The 16,081-nt window shown below is 39.4% G+C and overlaps 1 protein-coding gene across 10 annotated transcripts in view; it reads left to right on the forward strand.

The window, feature by feature from the left end:
- The window catches only part of PDE4DIP (phosphodiesterase 4D interacting protein), a 214,041-nt gene that overhangs the window by 89,595 nt on the left and 108,365 nt on the right, over window positions 1–16,081 (forward strand). For all 10 annotated transcript variants that reach the window (XM_057553413.1, XM_057553435.1, XM_057553483.1 and 7 more), the window contains exons 5-8: window positions 9,159–9,235; window positions 11,792–11,915; window positions 12,051–12,226; window positions 15,323–15,440. In XM_057553413.1, the coding sequence (XP_057409396.1) occupies window positions 9,159–9,235; window positions 11,792–11,915; window positions 12,051–12,226; window positions 15,323–15,440 (495 nt within the window). The remainder of the gene's footprint in view (window positions 1–9,158; window positions 9,236–11,791; window positions 11,916–12,050; window positions 12,227–15,322; window positions 15,441–16,081) is intronic.

The raw sequence follows: 16,081 nt of genomic DNA on the forward strand, positions 1-16,081 counted from the left end.
TAGGATGGACTTGCATTGATTTATGCATCTGCTACTATTTATATCTGCCACCTGTGTGTATTTCCATGCAGCTATTTGATTCTTGGTCTCTTTTGTTTATCACATTCTACTATAATTATCTGCTTAATTGCCCCCATAGGCTGTAAATTCCCTAAGGACTGTGATTGTGTCTGCCTTGCTCTTTTTAATACTTATTAGAGTGCCTTACACATCCAAAGGAGATGCTCAATAAATATTTGATTTTAAAAAAGTGAATAAATAAATGCTACCATCTCACAAGTTAGCTACCTGTCTTCTGCCCAGTGAGTACCCTTTCTGTCGGTCTCTGTCTCTCTCACACACACACACGTGAGCCCTGGCTGTGTCTGTCCAAATACCTGGCCACCTTAGAACTCATCCACAGCCTCAGTGCTTACTCAGAGGTTGGTGTCTGTGTTTGTCTAATCAAGGTACACTGAGCTGGGAAGGAATTGGTATTGTTTTCAGGCCTCTACTAAGGACTAATGTGGTTTGGGCTTGAAAGAGTGACCTGAACAGAGTAGTTCTGCCATCCGGATGTAGATCCTGGTACTTTGTATTGTACAAACTGAAACTTTCCACTTGGTTATTTTCCATTTCTTTGGGGAGCTGGACACTAAAGCAATCTCTGGCAGGAGAATGCCTGGCCTTGTAGTCTTCTGCTTACTGAGGCTGGGGACACTGCCCTGCTATCCTTTCCCTGGCAATGAACTATTCTTGTCACATGTTGGGGCAACCTATGTGTCTAATTTGGGGCTTAATTGCACTAGTGGATGACAATGAACCTGGAATCTGTAGAAAGGCAGGGGTTGCACCTCTGAATAAGGTCTTTCCTCCACCTGAGGGTCTGAGGACTTTTATGATTTGCATTTGAACACCTTCTGGCTAGGCGTCTTACATCAACAGAGAAGATGAGCAATGCAGGTGGTACAAGAATTCTTAGGGGCAAGAGGGAGAGGCTGTGATTCAAATTAATTGACTGTATAAAAACATAAAGCTCTGGGAGTGACTAGTCTAAGGTCACACAGTTAATGACAGAGCCAAATAGTTAGACCCTCTAGGGTCTTATTTTTGCTTTAAAACTAGGTGAATGAAAAGAAATCTCATCTACAAAACAACTCACTTGGAAGCTACTAAAATGTGTTTCTAGGGATTATATAGCAACCAAACCCTTGCCCCTTGTTCAGGACAGATAGAAGAACCCCTTATGAAAATATTCAGTACTTCACCCTGTTTTATAGAGCTAATGCTTTGCCCCAGTGGTTTCAGAGAAGTCTGGAAAAGAAATTCACTGTGAACAAAAATATTTCTGAACTACACTTTTCCTAGAAGGGATATGGTTCTAAAAAGAAAAGAAAACATTTTAAAATAAAACCCATCCACTAGAGTGACTTTTCACTTTGGGTTAATAATCAGGAATTATAAGAGGATCTCCTCACAAGAGTTTGAGACTCTTCCTCCTATTAAACTATTTCTTTTTGAATTCCTTTAGTGTACAGAATTGATTCACAGTAAGATCTGGCCATATTTATTTTTGTCCCAAGTAAAAACTCTTCCATGATAACTAACAAGGACCTATTGTATAGCACAGGGAACTCTGCTCAATGTTATATGGCAGCCTGGATGGGAGGGGAGTTTGGGGGAGAGTGGAGACATATATATGTATGGCTGAGTCCCTTTGATATGCACCTGATACTATTACAACCTTGTTAATCAGCTATACTCCAATATAAAAGGAAAAGTTAAAAAAAAAAAAAAAAACTCTTCCATGGAAGGCCTGCTTTTCTCTGGCTTGTTTCGTACTGTCTTACAAAGGTGCAGTACCCATTTCCTTCACTCACTGACCCTAATTCACGTCTTATCACACTGAAAAGCACTTTGGTTCTGGCAAGCTTTAATCTCCAATGCATAGTTACTCGCTGATGTTATCAATGAATGTATACTGGTATGCTGTCAAGGTTTTTTTTTTTTTTTTGAGTACTCTTCCCCCAGCAGCAAACTCTGAGGTATAAAGTAAGACATAATCCTTGTTGTCAAAAGTGCTTGAAGATCAGTTGAAACACACACACACACACACACACACACACACACACACACACACGAAGTTAAATACCAAAACAAAAATGTAAGTTAGCAATTCAAGACAGATGGTGAAGTGTTTATTCCATAAACATATATGGAGAGCTAATGAGGGCAAAGTACTTTTCCAGATATTAAAACCTAGAAGGGAAGCCAGACATTTTAAATAACTAATCAAAGCAGAGTGAGTTGAGTGCTATACTAGAGATAGGTGTCAGATGACCAAATCCTGGTTTACTCAGGACAGTCCTGATTTCGCCAGTTGTCCTGGTATAATTGTGATAGTGCCTCTTTTCACTTTCAGAAGAGTCCCAGTATGGATGCTAAATTATAGTCATCTTAGTTGTAAACAGTGGAAGTGAAGAGAAATAAATTTTTAAGTTCTGACTAGGGGATTAGGGAAGGTTTCCTGGAAGGGGGAGTGGGGGGTGTTTGAACTGAACCCTAATGAAGAACAGTTTTAGAAAGAAGAGAGGGACTTCCCTGGTGGCGTAGTGGTTAAGAATCCGCCTGCCAATGCAGGGGACATGGGTTCGATCCCTCGTCCGGGAGGATCCCACATACTGCAGAGCAACTAAGCCCATGCACCACAACTACTGAGCCCTCGTGCCACAAGTACTGAAGCCAATTAGAGAAAACCTGTGCACAGTAACGAAGACCCAACGCAGCCAAAATAATAATAATAATAATAATAATAATAAAAAGAAAGAAGAGAGAAGGCGTCACAGGCTAAGAGCAACTCAGGCAAAGCCTTGGTGGCATCCAAGGGCACTTAAATGATTGAGATTTCTCAATCAGCAGAAGCCCTTAGTTTAGAGGTGAAGAGGGTGGCCCCACCAAAGGCCAGCAGTGTCTTGGAAACTATCTTGCCATAAACTACTATCACCCAGAACTCTGGTTTTCAGAAAAGATAGCCACTGGATAATGACTGATGTCATCGTGGTGCAGTGTCAGACCAGAAGGGTGCAGTTCCAGTTGGGTGAAGTGAGCAGGGAGGCGAGGGAGAAGAAGAGGGAGTGTGAGGCAATGTGAGAGTTGAAGGAGACTGGAAGAGGGTAGGAGGTGAAGTCAGAGAATTGTGATTTTATTAGCTCCGACTGCCCAGTTAAAGAAGTTGCAGATTCCTCTCTAAAAGAATCTTGTTTGTAGTTTATTTCTGCAGATCTTCCTTCCTCCCTATGACCCAGTTGTATTCTGAGTGCCCCAGGTTTAAGAGGCAGGTTTATTTCCTTTATCCCTCAGTATTGGGAAATGGACTCAGCACCACTGTTTTATAAGTCTGGTGGCTGAAAGGAGCTGCTATAGGGAGCCAAACGTTCTTTGCTATCTGTGACCATAGTGTAGGGAATTCCAGAGGTGAAAAGGAAAAAATTTAAAAAGAATGTGGATATCTACTTTTTTGTGATGAAAATGCCATTTCTAACTTTTCATTAGGAAATTTTTCAAAAGTAGACAAAGATAAAGAGAACAGTGCCTCCCATGTACCTGTCCCGAGTACTGGGGACCTGTGTACCTGTCACCCAGCTTCAACAGTTACCAACATTCTGCTGTCTCTGTCCTCCCTGCTCCTCACAGCAACTCTCAGACACCACAGAACTGCATCTGGACAGACATCAGAATGCACCGCTAACCAATAAGTTCTTTGTTTTTAACCATAACCACAATACCATTATTGTACCCAAAAACTTAAAGATAATTTCTTTTTTTTAATGTAATAATAGTCTTTTTTATTTTAAAAAATTTTTATTTCATATTGGAGTATAGTTAATTTACAATGTTGTGTTAGTGTCAGGTGTACAGCAAAGTTATTTAGTCATACATATACATATTCTTTTCCCATATAGGTTATTACAGAGTATTGAGTAGAGTTCCCTGTGCTATACAGTAGGTCCTTGTTGATTATCTATTTTATATATAGTAGTGTGTATATGTTAATCCCATTTCTATCATTTTTTAGATTCCACATATAAGTGATATCATATGATATTTGTCTTTGACTACTTAGTATGATAATCTCTAGATCCATCCATGTTGCTGCAAATGGCATTATTTCATTCTTTTTAATGGCTAAATAATGTTTCATTATATATATATACCATATCTTTATCCAGTCCTGTGTTGATGGACATTTAGGTTGCTTCCATGCCTTGGTTATTGTAAATAGTGCTGCTGTGAACAATGGGGTGTGTGTTTCTTTTTGAAGTATGGTTTTCTTCAGATATATGCCCAGGAGTGGGGTTGCTGGATCATATGGTAGCTCTATTTTTTGTTTTTTAAGGAACCTCCATACTGTTCTCCATAGTGGCTGTATCAATTTAAGATAATTTCTTAACACCATCTAATGCTTGGTCCGTGCTCACCTTTCTCTCTAAAATATCCATTTTAAGGTCTGGAGATCTTAATTAGTAACTCTGAGTCTCAGAGTAGACTAGGCCCAAGAGTAGAATGGCCCTTTTATGGGGGAGGATGAAAGGTAGGAGAGGAGGCTGGAATTCTTAGCTGTATTTGGAATTCTACTAGTGACTTGAGTTGCCCTGCGGCAAGTTATTTTTCCTTTTCCTGCCTCAGATTTAGCAACCTTTTATCTTCAATGGGTTAATAATATACCTCTTAGGGAATATTCACGATTTAAAACAGAGAAGGTCTTTTAAAGGCTTCAGATAAAAAGTTTTTCTGTACAATCACACAGCATTAGCCAATCCCTTTTTTCTTCAACAAACATATTGTCATTCCACTTCTGCCTAGGTGTATCTGTTCCTGTCGGTTGGTTGGTTCACTCATTCAGTGCATTTACTACACACGAAGTTGCAAAACACTGAGGGCCTCAAGTTAGTCACAGCTGCTAGATATTTGAGTCAGGCATTGTGCTGGGTACTTACGTTATTTCATTTACCCCTCACTACACCGCTCAAGGTAATTTTTGTAACCCCTTTTTATTGATGAGGAAATTATGTTCTAAGAGGTTAAATAACTTACACAAAAAAGGTCACCCAGTTAGTAAGTGGCAGAAACGGATTTCTGCCTTTCTAGGTCTGCTGTTCTGAAACCCATGTCCCAACATCGCAAAGCCAAAAGGCACAAGCTGACAACCAACACACCTGGCTAGTTCCACCACACCGTCATTTTTGTCTGTCCCAAGGGAATCTGTAATTCAAAAGTGTAAAAGCGCAGGTAGAAAGACATAGCATTATTTGGTGTGTCAATATTGAAGTACAAAAGGAATGATAGTTATGAAAAATCAGAGGCATAAGAAATGGCTTTTAGTGGGGGAGATTGGTGGAGTGTGATGGCAGATAAGGCCGGTTAGGTAAGTTGAGGTCAAATTTTGAGTAGACTCCATTCTCAAGCTGAGTAGTGTAAAATTTAATTGCTATGCAATTAAAAACCATGGGAAGCTTTCTGAGTAAAGGGAGTAAACTAATCAGAGATACGCTTTAGGAAAAATTTAAATGGTGGAGAGGCTGAGGTTGGGGAGATCAGTTTTGAGACTATTCACTCTGATCCCAGTGATAAGGAAGGAGTACCTCATAGGGTGGTAACCATGGGTGCTGGAGAGGAGGGGCAAGATTGGAAAGAGATTTTGAAATACCCAGTGCTAACTTCTGTTAGAGATGCTTGAAGGCAATGTATAGTTTTGCTCTTTAGTTCAGATATAATAATGATGTTCCCTAGGTGCTGGACACCGCTCTAACTGCCTGTGTGATATGCAATATGTGATCATTGTTATCATTTAATTATAACCACTATAACTTCCTAGGGCTTTTTGAAACATTTTTTATAATTTAATTGAAATAAAATTCACATACCAATACAACTCACTCATTTAAAGTGTACAATGAACACATCAGTGTTTCTAGAATATTCACAAAGTTGTGCAAATATCATAGCAATCAGTTTTAGAACATTTTCATCACTCCACAAAGAAACCCCCAACCCATTAACCATCACTTCCCAATTCCCCTATCCCCCCAGCCCTAGTCAACCACCTATCTACTTTCTTTCTCTGGATTTGCCTATTCTGGACACTTCATATAAATGGAATCATACAATGTGTGGTTTCTGTGACTTACTTCTTTTACTTATCATAATGTTTTCAAGGTTCAGCCATGTTGTAGCATCTATCATTACTTTTTATGGCCAAATAACATTCCATTTTGTTTATCTGTTTATTAATCCATGGATGAAATTTTAAAAATTATTCTAGAATTTTGCTGTATCAGATATCTGTGCTTGAAATAAGTGAGCTACTGAGTGGACTGTAGAGAAATTTCTAGCTTAATACCATATTTCCTTACCTACAGTGACCTTCTCTACCCTTGTATATCTTACACATTAAACCTTCCCTGGGTTAGGCTGTATCCTAAACTTCCTCATCAGTGATCACCTTTAGCATTTTAAATCCATACCTCAGAATTTTGCTCCTCTCAACTGGACTGCAGGCATACTGAGTATAAGAAACAAGTGTCAGGGACTTCCCTGGTGGCGCAGTGGTTGAGAATCCGCCTGCCAATGCAGGGGACACAGGTTCGTGCCCTGGTCCGGGAAGATCCCACATGCCGCGGAGCAACTAAGCCTGAGGGCCACAACTACTGAGCCTGTGCTCTAGAGCCCGTGAGCCACAACTACTGAGCCCGCGTGCCACAACTACTGAGCCTGCGCACCTAGAGCCCGTGCTCTGCAGCAAGAGAAGCCACCGCGATGAGAAGCCCGCGCACCGCAACGAAGAGTAGCCCCCGCTCACCGCAACTAGAGAAAGCCCGCATGCAGCAACGAAGACCCAACGCAGCCATAAATAAATAAATAAATAAATTTATTTAAAAAAAAAAAAAAAAGAAACAAGTGTCAGACATCTTCATTATTCCCCACAAGACCTGATAAGTCCCTTTCCACATTAAGAGTGCTGTTAACAGTGGAGGAGAGGGGTCTGCAAGAGTCAGAGCAGACCCTTTAACACTCCCTGGCTGTGACCACACTTCTTTAATTTAAACTTCTCCCTCTCCCATTCCTAGAAGTGTCTTGTGGAATACTGGTGGGACACAGTGTGCAAACTATTGACCTAGTTAATATAATGGGTAATAATGCTTCTAATCTAATGATGAAAGGACTGATACATTTTGCATTAAGATCTTTTTTTTTTTCTTAAGGTGGTCAGGCAAAACCGTTTCTCTTTTGATTTTTAAAAAAGCAGTTTCGTTTTGTTTCGTTTTTTTATGATTCCCGGTGTCACAGCTTCTGCTGGGGCAAAATTTTGAAAATCTCTATTTTTAAAAGGGATAGGCACATTGTGGATTATATGAGCAGTAGATGAATTTACAGAGTTAAAATTGAAGCCTTGGAAAAAATTTTTTTTCTATTTCCTTCATGTTGTATTTATATGGGATGATGGAGGTTCACTAAATTTATTATGGTCATCATTTCATGATGTATGTAAGTCAAATCATTATGCTGAACACTTTAAACTTGTACAGTGCTGTATGTCAGTTATATCCCAATAAAACTGGAAGGGGGAAAAAAGTTATGGCATGTTAAATAAAAGGATAGAGTCTTAAAAAAAAAAAAAAGAATCCTTGGAAAGGAATCAGGTAATTGGTTACTGGTTTCTTTTAACCCAATTCTATATTGAACTTTGCAGTACATACCAGGGTGGAAATCAATTCAGGAGAATCCTGTATTTAACATGGATTGGCGTTAAGACTGTTCAAGTGATGTGTCCTGAAACAAAACAAGCTACCAACACAGAGAAAATCTGATTAAACACAATTAATCTATAAACTCATTGTTAGCCCTGTCCTCTAGTTCTAGGTACTAATATCATAATGAAAGTTTATTGTATTTCTTATCATTTAGGTTCAGCTTCATCATTGAAACTTTTCCTTGGGTTAGGTAGGTGGATATTCTTCTGGAGAGTAGAAGGAGAGAAAGGTGCTCCCCCCCACCCCCACCACCGCCAGCCACCCTCTCTTGAGTACATGCATTTCTTTGAATATCTTGACAAAGAGCTGATAAGATTTGGTGATAAGATAAGCAACTGCAGTTAATTTTGGATCCACTTCAGCTATTTTTGGAATTTAACAATTTATATATTTACTAACAGAGAATGGAGAAACGTGATTAACTATGTGGTGATTTTTCTGCAGAAAGAGGGTACAGAGGTTTAGAATCTAATGCTGTAAATTGGAATGTACTTGCATTTCCATGTGGTAGATTTCATAACGCCCATGAAATTACCTTGATCCACCAGAAAAATTGATCATGAGATTTAGGATCTAACCTTCTGGGATGAAACTGTTTTAGCAGTTCTCTGTGAGACTTGTAAACTTTATTGTCTATTTGCTTGAATAGACATAGTGCTAAAGCCTAGAGAAGGAACTATATTTTTTCTCTTTTCTCTTTTTTTTTCTTTCTGTCCTTTTCATTTCTCTTTTCTACTTACGTAGAAGAATAAAGCTAACGTGAAGAATGTTCAGATCAGATTGCCTAGAATATCCCACCTTTGGTGTAATAATTTTCTTTCCTTTCTATGACATATGATTAATGTAATATGTGATTATGACTGAGAACTTCAGCTATCCTAGTCAGGGAGGGAAAACTGTTGTTCTTATAAGTAATAACAGTGAACACTTAAAAAAAAAATTGAACTGTAATTGATTTACAATATTGCATAAGTTTCAGGTATAAAGTGATTCAGGTGTGTATATATATATATAATATATATATATATATTCTTTTTCAGATTCTTTTCCATTACAGGTTATTACAAGATATTGAATATAGTTCCCTGTGCTATACAGTAAATCCTTGTTGTTTATCTATTTTATATACAGTGGTGTGTATTTGTTAATCCCATACTCAATTTTTCTCTCCCCGCCCCCCCCCCCCCCCCACCTTTCCCCTTTGGTAACCATAAGTTTTCTACGTCTGTGAGTCTGTTTCTGTTTTGTAAATAATTTCATTTGTATCATATTTTAGAGTCTACATAAAAGTGATATAATATTTGTCTTTCTCTGTCTGATAGAGGGTCTGTGGCAGTTAATGACAATTATTGCCTGTGTACTTTTCAGAACATCGAGTTGAAGGTTGAAGTAGAGAGCCTGAAACGAGAGCTCCAGGACAAGAAACAGCATCTGGATAAAACATGGTGAGTTGCAGTTTGAACTATGGAGCTCTTCCTCCTTTCCAGTCTGGCTCATTAACTGAGAGCAATAGAATTCCTTAACCTTAACTCTGGCATTTGAATGCTGCATCCAATTCAGAAACTGAAACAATGTGCTTTTCTTTCCTTGGGCGCCAATAAGTCTGAGAGATGTTGACATAGATTGGTAAATTCATCAGACCTAAGTTTATAAACTTCCCAGTCAGTAATCTACTAGTAACATCCAGGGCTGACATAGAGTTTGGCGGAAATGAGCACTCTCATATAGTGCTGGTGAGAGTGTAAATTGTGATAACATTTTTGGAATGGGTACTACCTATCAAAATAAAATATTAGCACTTCCCTTGATCAAATAATTCCTAAAAGGAATCTATTCCTTATAAATAAAAGCAAGAGTATGAAAGGATAAATGTATAAGGATATTAACTGCATCATTATTTGTAATGGCAAAAAAAAACTAGAAACAACTATACATCAATAGGGCAATGGTTGAAAACATTTTGATATAAACATACTGTGGAATATTATGTAGTCATTAAAAGGAATGAGTTAGCACTATATTATTGTCCTGGTGGGAAGTCCCTGATAGACTAAGTAAGGGGGAAAAGTGCTGAGTGATATTTAGAGTATAAGCCCCTTTGGGTAAAGACAATCTATGGGTACATGTGTTTGCTTGAATATGAATAGAAAAAAAACTGCAGGGTTACATACCAAACTCTTTAACATTGCCTGTGTCAGGGGAGTGAGAGTGGAGTTTGTGATGGGGAGAAGACTTGAATTTTTTTTCTTTCTATACCTTCTGTATTGTTAGGATGGTTACTTTTTATAATTTACAGTTTTTATAATTAAAAAACCCTTAGTTTTAAATGACAAGTACTATTGAAATTGTTACTAAAAATAATTTTCAGATCGTATTCTAGAATCAGTATACATTCAATATGATCTGGCGTTCCTTCTATCAACACAGTATTTCTTGATGCTTAGAATGATAGTCCAGCAATATCATAATACTCAAACCAGACTCAACTAAACACAGTATGCTGGAATTACTCAATACTTACTAAGGCATTAAGTGAACTAATAGATTTTAGGAAAACTTATAATAACAATTGAGTTACAAGTTTTGAGATTTGTGTAGTGCTTTTTAAAAAAAATTATGTCATTTCAGCTTTTAATTAAGAGGCATTATCCTATTTTTAGCAATGAGAAAACTAAGGTACAGAGTGTTAAAGTCTTCTCAAATGAGTGGCAGAGCCCACATCTTCTGGCATCAAGTCCAAGACGCTTCTGACTTCACAACAGCTGTAGCCTATTAAATCAGGCATTCCTGGCTGACTTACTCAGAAAATGTGTAACTTCCAATCTCAAGATATTGTAGTTAGCTGTTGTCTATTGCATTTATTAAGGAATATGGAGTCAAAGTTGATGATTCCTGAGGTCTATTTAAGGGTCTTAGGTTATTCTCTTGACTTGTGTCCCTTGTACAACAAAGACCTTCTACCGCCAAAAGGCTGCATAATGACATGGTAACTCAAGATAAATATAGTCTCTGGGACAGTGCTGAGTAGTGTCCACTATCGACCAAGGAATTCTATAATCTTTAGGGAAGTTCCATTTGGTTACCGTGGACACAAACTTCTGGGCCAAATATTAAAATACTACTGGGCTTGGATAGAGCAACTTTGATTTATCATGAGCCTATGAAGTTTCAATATCGTTCTCTGCCCTGAGAACAAGAAGATTGTCCATGGTTCTCAACAAATGGCTTAAAACAAGAATAAAACCAAACCGGAATTAAGATCATTCAGCACCTGATACTGCCCCCAAATTTCTAATCCTCAGACATCCAAAGGCAGCTGTTGTTAGCTATAAATAAGCTGGTGACACCTTACCCACTTCATGCTAGTGCCTGGGCATTCATTCCTAAGGACATCAGAGAAGCAAAGCTGGGCCAGAACCCTGAGCTTCCATAGATTAAATGTCTGCTTTCTGCATGGGACTGTGGGAAAACTGGATAGAACTCTGGGTAGGTAGCCCAGATTCAGGACAGTCTATGAGTTACTGGCTGTAAAGGAGAAAAGCATTTCTGTGGCTGTCCAAATGGATATTCTATTCCAGCAACCTAAATGGAAGGAACACTCTAAATTCAAATAGCAAGACAGGCAAGGAACTAGCAAAGCACTCTGGGAGAGCAGTCTTAATGGGAAAGTCTGGGGACAGATGATGGTGAACTTGGATGCTGAGTTCTAAACCATTTGATGACTACCTGCCTTTCAAATGCAAGATCCTTCTCTTGAAGCTATAGCAGTAATGAAGCTTCTAGGGAGTCAGGTATATTCTGATTGACAAGCAACACAAATCAGAGTTCCTAAAAGGTTACCTGAAAAGTTGGAAAGAGCAGTTCCACAAATAATTGCAGAGGAAAAAAATACTCCATTTTTATTCTCATCAATGGGACTCTGAATTACTGAAACAGCCTTAATGGGTCCACTTGCTAAATTATATGACTGGCTCTGACTGGCTAATGCTCTGTGGTTTTAGCACTGATGTGGAGAATCTCAACAGCCATAATGAAGCTGAGCTCCGGCGCCAGTTTGAGGAGAGACAGCAGGAGACGGAGCATGTTTACGAGCTCCTGGAGAATAAGATCCAGCTTCTGCAGGAGGTGAATATCCACAGCTAAGGGTCCCCTTTTACCTCTTTTCTGACTGCTCTGCCTCCTGGCATTCACCTTTTCCCTCCCTAAAGTACCTATGTTTGCAGCCTTTCAGGTTTTGTTCTTTTCTCGTTCTTTTTGCAGGAATCCAGGCTAGCAAAAAATGAAGCCGCACGGATGGCGGCTCTGGTGGAAGCAGAGAAAGAGTGTAACCTGGAGCTCTCAGAGAAACTGAAGGGAGTCACCAAGGACAGGGAAGATGTACCAGGAAACCGGGTCAAGCCCAACCAATACACTGAGGCCCTGGCCCAAAGGGACAAGTAGGTGCTTTTGGTGCTCTATTTGCCATTTGTCTTTTGCCTGTTCTCGAGCCTGTGTGAGTATATAGCAGCTGCACTGTTCCCTTTGAAGGATTTACGGTGGACCTTCACCATTACCAAGACTTTATGGTTCCCACAAGTAAAGAAATCTCTTTTTAGGGCTGCGTCTTTAATGGTATCCATTAACAGAACTGACTAGTTGGCAATCAGGACACTTAGGTAGGTATAAGTAGAACAATGGTCAAATGGTAGCAAACAAGAGACATGGATTCACTTACTCACATTTACTGAGCACCAGCTATATGCCAGACATTGGACTAAGCACTCAGGTTACAGAGATGAAAGACCCACTTCCTGTCATCAAGACACACGTTACACAATTTTAATAAGTTCTCTAATAGAAGTAACATGGGATGCTCTGGGGCGTATAGAATTGTCATCTATTCCAGACTAAAAGAGCAAGGTGCCATTGAAAGTGTCCTGAAGGAGGTGAAATCTGAGGTGAGTTTTGATGAGTGAATAGGAGTTAGAAGAACGAGTGTAGGAGGTGAGTGGGGAGGGGGATTGTCCTGTACAGGAGGAGACACCATTGAGGGGAGATACAGGGAAGGGCATATTTCAAGACGTGTAATTAGTGCTATGTAACCAGAGCAGAGGGTCTGGGGAAGACTAATGAGAGATAAGCTGTATTGGGAATAGGGGGTCTGATTGTGCTGGCTTTTGTATATAGTAAGGAACTTGAATTTTCTCATAAAGTAAGTGGGCATTTGTTGAGGCCACCACTGTGTCTTGGTTACTGCAGCAACTTCCTAACTGTTCTCTTTACTTCTGGTTCTTCCCTCTGCATTCCATCCCAATCTAACAATTCAGAGCAGTTTTGAAGTGGGAAATTCAACAATATGAAATTGACAAATAATTTAGCCTCCTCAATGCATGATACTATGGTGGCATAAAAAGCCTTAAGTGGTTTTTAACTGAATAGGTGAAAAACACACAAGGTACGTACAGTGACCAATGTGATCTTTTTAAGACACAAATCTGATCATATTATTGCAGAGCCATTTAGAAAGTTCTCCAACATCTTTAGGAGATAAAATCTGTTCTTAGTGTGGCCATCAAAGCCTGTTATGATCTGACCCCTGATTTCCCCCAGTCTCATCCCCTACCATGACGCCTTCATATATCACTGATGCCAGACTGTAATAATAATGACGACTAAGGTTTGTTGGGCTCTTACTGTACAGCTGAGCTGAGTACTTTACATTCTTGTTTAATTCTCCCATAAAGTTTAATTCTCTCATAAAGTTAACAATCCCATGAGATAGGGATTATTATACTTTATAAATGAAGAAACTGGCATTTAGAGAGTGATGTAACATGGCTTCAGGCGTTGCTGGAATCAAAACCCTAAAGGCACAGCGCCTCCAGAAGCATACTGTGCTACGTCAGGTCCCCAGAATTTTGCTCATGCGCTTCCTTCTGTGGGAAACGTGTGTTTTCCCTTCCTGGTGAACTCCTAATTCGTTCTTCAGAACTCACTAAGGCATCAATGGTTACTTCTGTGAAGGCTTTTGTGACAGCAGAATTAAGTCTTTATATTGTTTTCTTTTATATGCACATCCATTAGTGTACAGTTCTCTGTGTGGTGTTGTATTTTCTTCAGATCTTCCCTGCTAGGTTTCCTGAGACTGTCTCAGTCCAATAAATGCTTGTCAAACCAAAAAAAAAAAAAAAAAAGAAACAAATGCATACCTGACAAGTAAATTGAGGGAGTTCACATCAGATGGCCTTGAATAGCTTTGTAAAGTAGGAGATTAGATTATCTGTAGAGACTGAGGGTCAAAGGGATGAATGAGGTATGAGCTTGAGAAAAGTAGAGACATTCTAGCACAGATACCGTGGGGAAGTTGATATGGAGTCCACATTCATCATCATAATTATCATTATAGCTTGCATTTGTATAAAGTTTTAAAGTTCTTTCTGATCCCCAAATCTTAGCTGATCCTCATACCTTAATTTAAGAGATTCCTACTTGACTTTCTGATACCCTTCACCTTTCTGCCAAACTATTTTCCTGCCAAGGTGCTATCACTATCTTACATACACAGGAATAATAATCACAATCGAAAACATTTCATCTAGTACCAGCACATTTCCTAGGACAGGTATCTCTAGTACTCAAAGACTTACACACAGAGAAACAGCAAGATATGCCCTGCACGTAGTAGGTGATGAATAACTGTCGAGTTGAACCTGTGGTTTATATATATCAGCACAGCACGCATAGTCTTTGACAGCTGAATTCTAGTCTGAATTTCCAGTCTCTTCTCCAGCCATTGTCTCTTCCCACCAGCCTTTCCCCCTTTTCCCTTCCAGTGACGCTTCCCCATATGTCTCATATCTTCATGCCTTCATTCCTTCATTTAAGCTCCTCCCTCTGAGCCTGGAAAATAACCCAGTCTTCACAATCTCTTCTCCTGAGCTTCCCCCCAGACTCCTCCAAGTCAAATGAATTACTTCTTTATCTTTCCTCCTATAGCTCCATGGCAACACTCAGTATACTATTTGGTATATACCTCTGGTGTGGTAGCACTTATTATATTCTATCTGTTGATATAGCTGTGCCTCCCCATTTCCCAAACTCTTGGCACACACACCAAAAGAACTTAAGTTTCTATAGAGCAGAGACTGTGTTTTCCAACTTTATATTCCCAGTACTTGGTAGTGTGCATTGAGTTATATACATAACGGTTACCTAATAATTGGTTTTTTGAATGGAACAACAATAACAATTTTAAAAACTCTACAACTTCTGGCCCCTATTCCAAGAGTTTTATATCTATGGTCTATAGATCCATGGATTGGCTTCAAGAGGTCTCTGAACCTGTGACAATGTAAGCAAAAAATCGTTTGTGTATATATCTGGGTGCTGGGGCAGAGAATACATGGCTTACTGAAGAAAAGTTTCAAAGAGTTCAATGACTCAAAAAGGTAAAAACTTACTGTACTGGACCATGCTATCTTTGGAGTGGGCTGAAAAATAAAGGTAGTAATAGTACCATGGCCATAATTGTTCTTACTTTTTCTTTGCTCCAGGAGAATTGAAGAACTGAGTCAGAGCCTGGCTGCACAGGAGAAACTTGCAGAACAGCTATCTCAAGAGAAGCAACAACTGCTGCATCTGCTGGAGGAGCCAGCTGACATGGAAGTGCAGGTGAGGTTTGGACTGTACTTCCTGAGGCACAAAGCTTCATGCTTTCAGGAGCCCTACTTTACATTTATATGTATTAGTTTTCTATTGCTGTGTAAGAAATTACTACAAACTCAGTGGTTCAAAACAACATTCATTTATTATTCCAGTTTCTGTGGGTCAAGAGTCCAGGCATGGTTTAGTTGGGTTTTCTGCTCAGGGTCTCACAAGTCTGAAATCAAGTTGTCAGCTGGACTGCTTTCTCAGCTAGAGGCTCACTTAGGGAAGGTTCCACTTCTAAGCTCCCTCAGGTTGTTGGAAGAATATTTCTGTGTGACTGTAGAAGTTATGGCAGCTTGCTTCTTCACAGCCAACCATGGAGAGAGACAATCTCTTGCTTCTCTCCCTTCTAGACACCCTTTTAAGAGGTTCACCTGATTAAGTCAAGCCCCTCAGTGTACTACACCTTTTGGTTAACTTAAAGTCAACTGAGTAGGGACCTTAGTTACATCTGCAACACTCCTTCACTTTTGCCATATAACAGTGCATAACTATGTAGCAATATCCCTCACCTTTGCTGTATTCTATTGGTTAGAAGCAAGCTACAGGTTTCTCCACACTCAAGGATGTACAAAGGTGTGGATATGAGGAGGTGGAGGTCACAG

Source organism: Balaenoptera acutorostrata, chromosome 1 (assembly GCF_949987535.1).
Source record: "Balaenoptera acutorostrata chromosome 1, mBalAcu1.1, whole genome shotgun sequence".
Classification (NCBI taxonomy): domain Eukaryota; kingdom Metazoa; phylum Chordata; class Mammalia; order Artiodactyla; family Balaenopteridae; genus Balaenoptera; species Balaenoptera acutorostrata.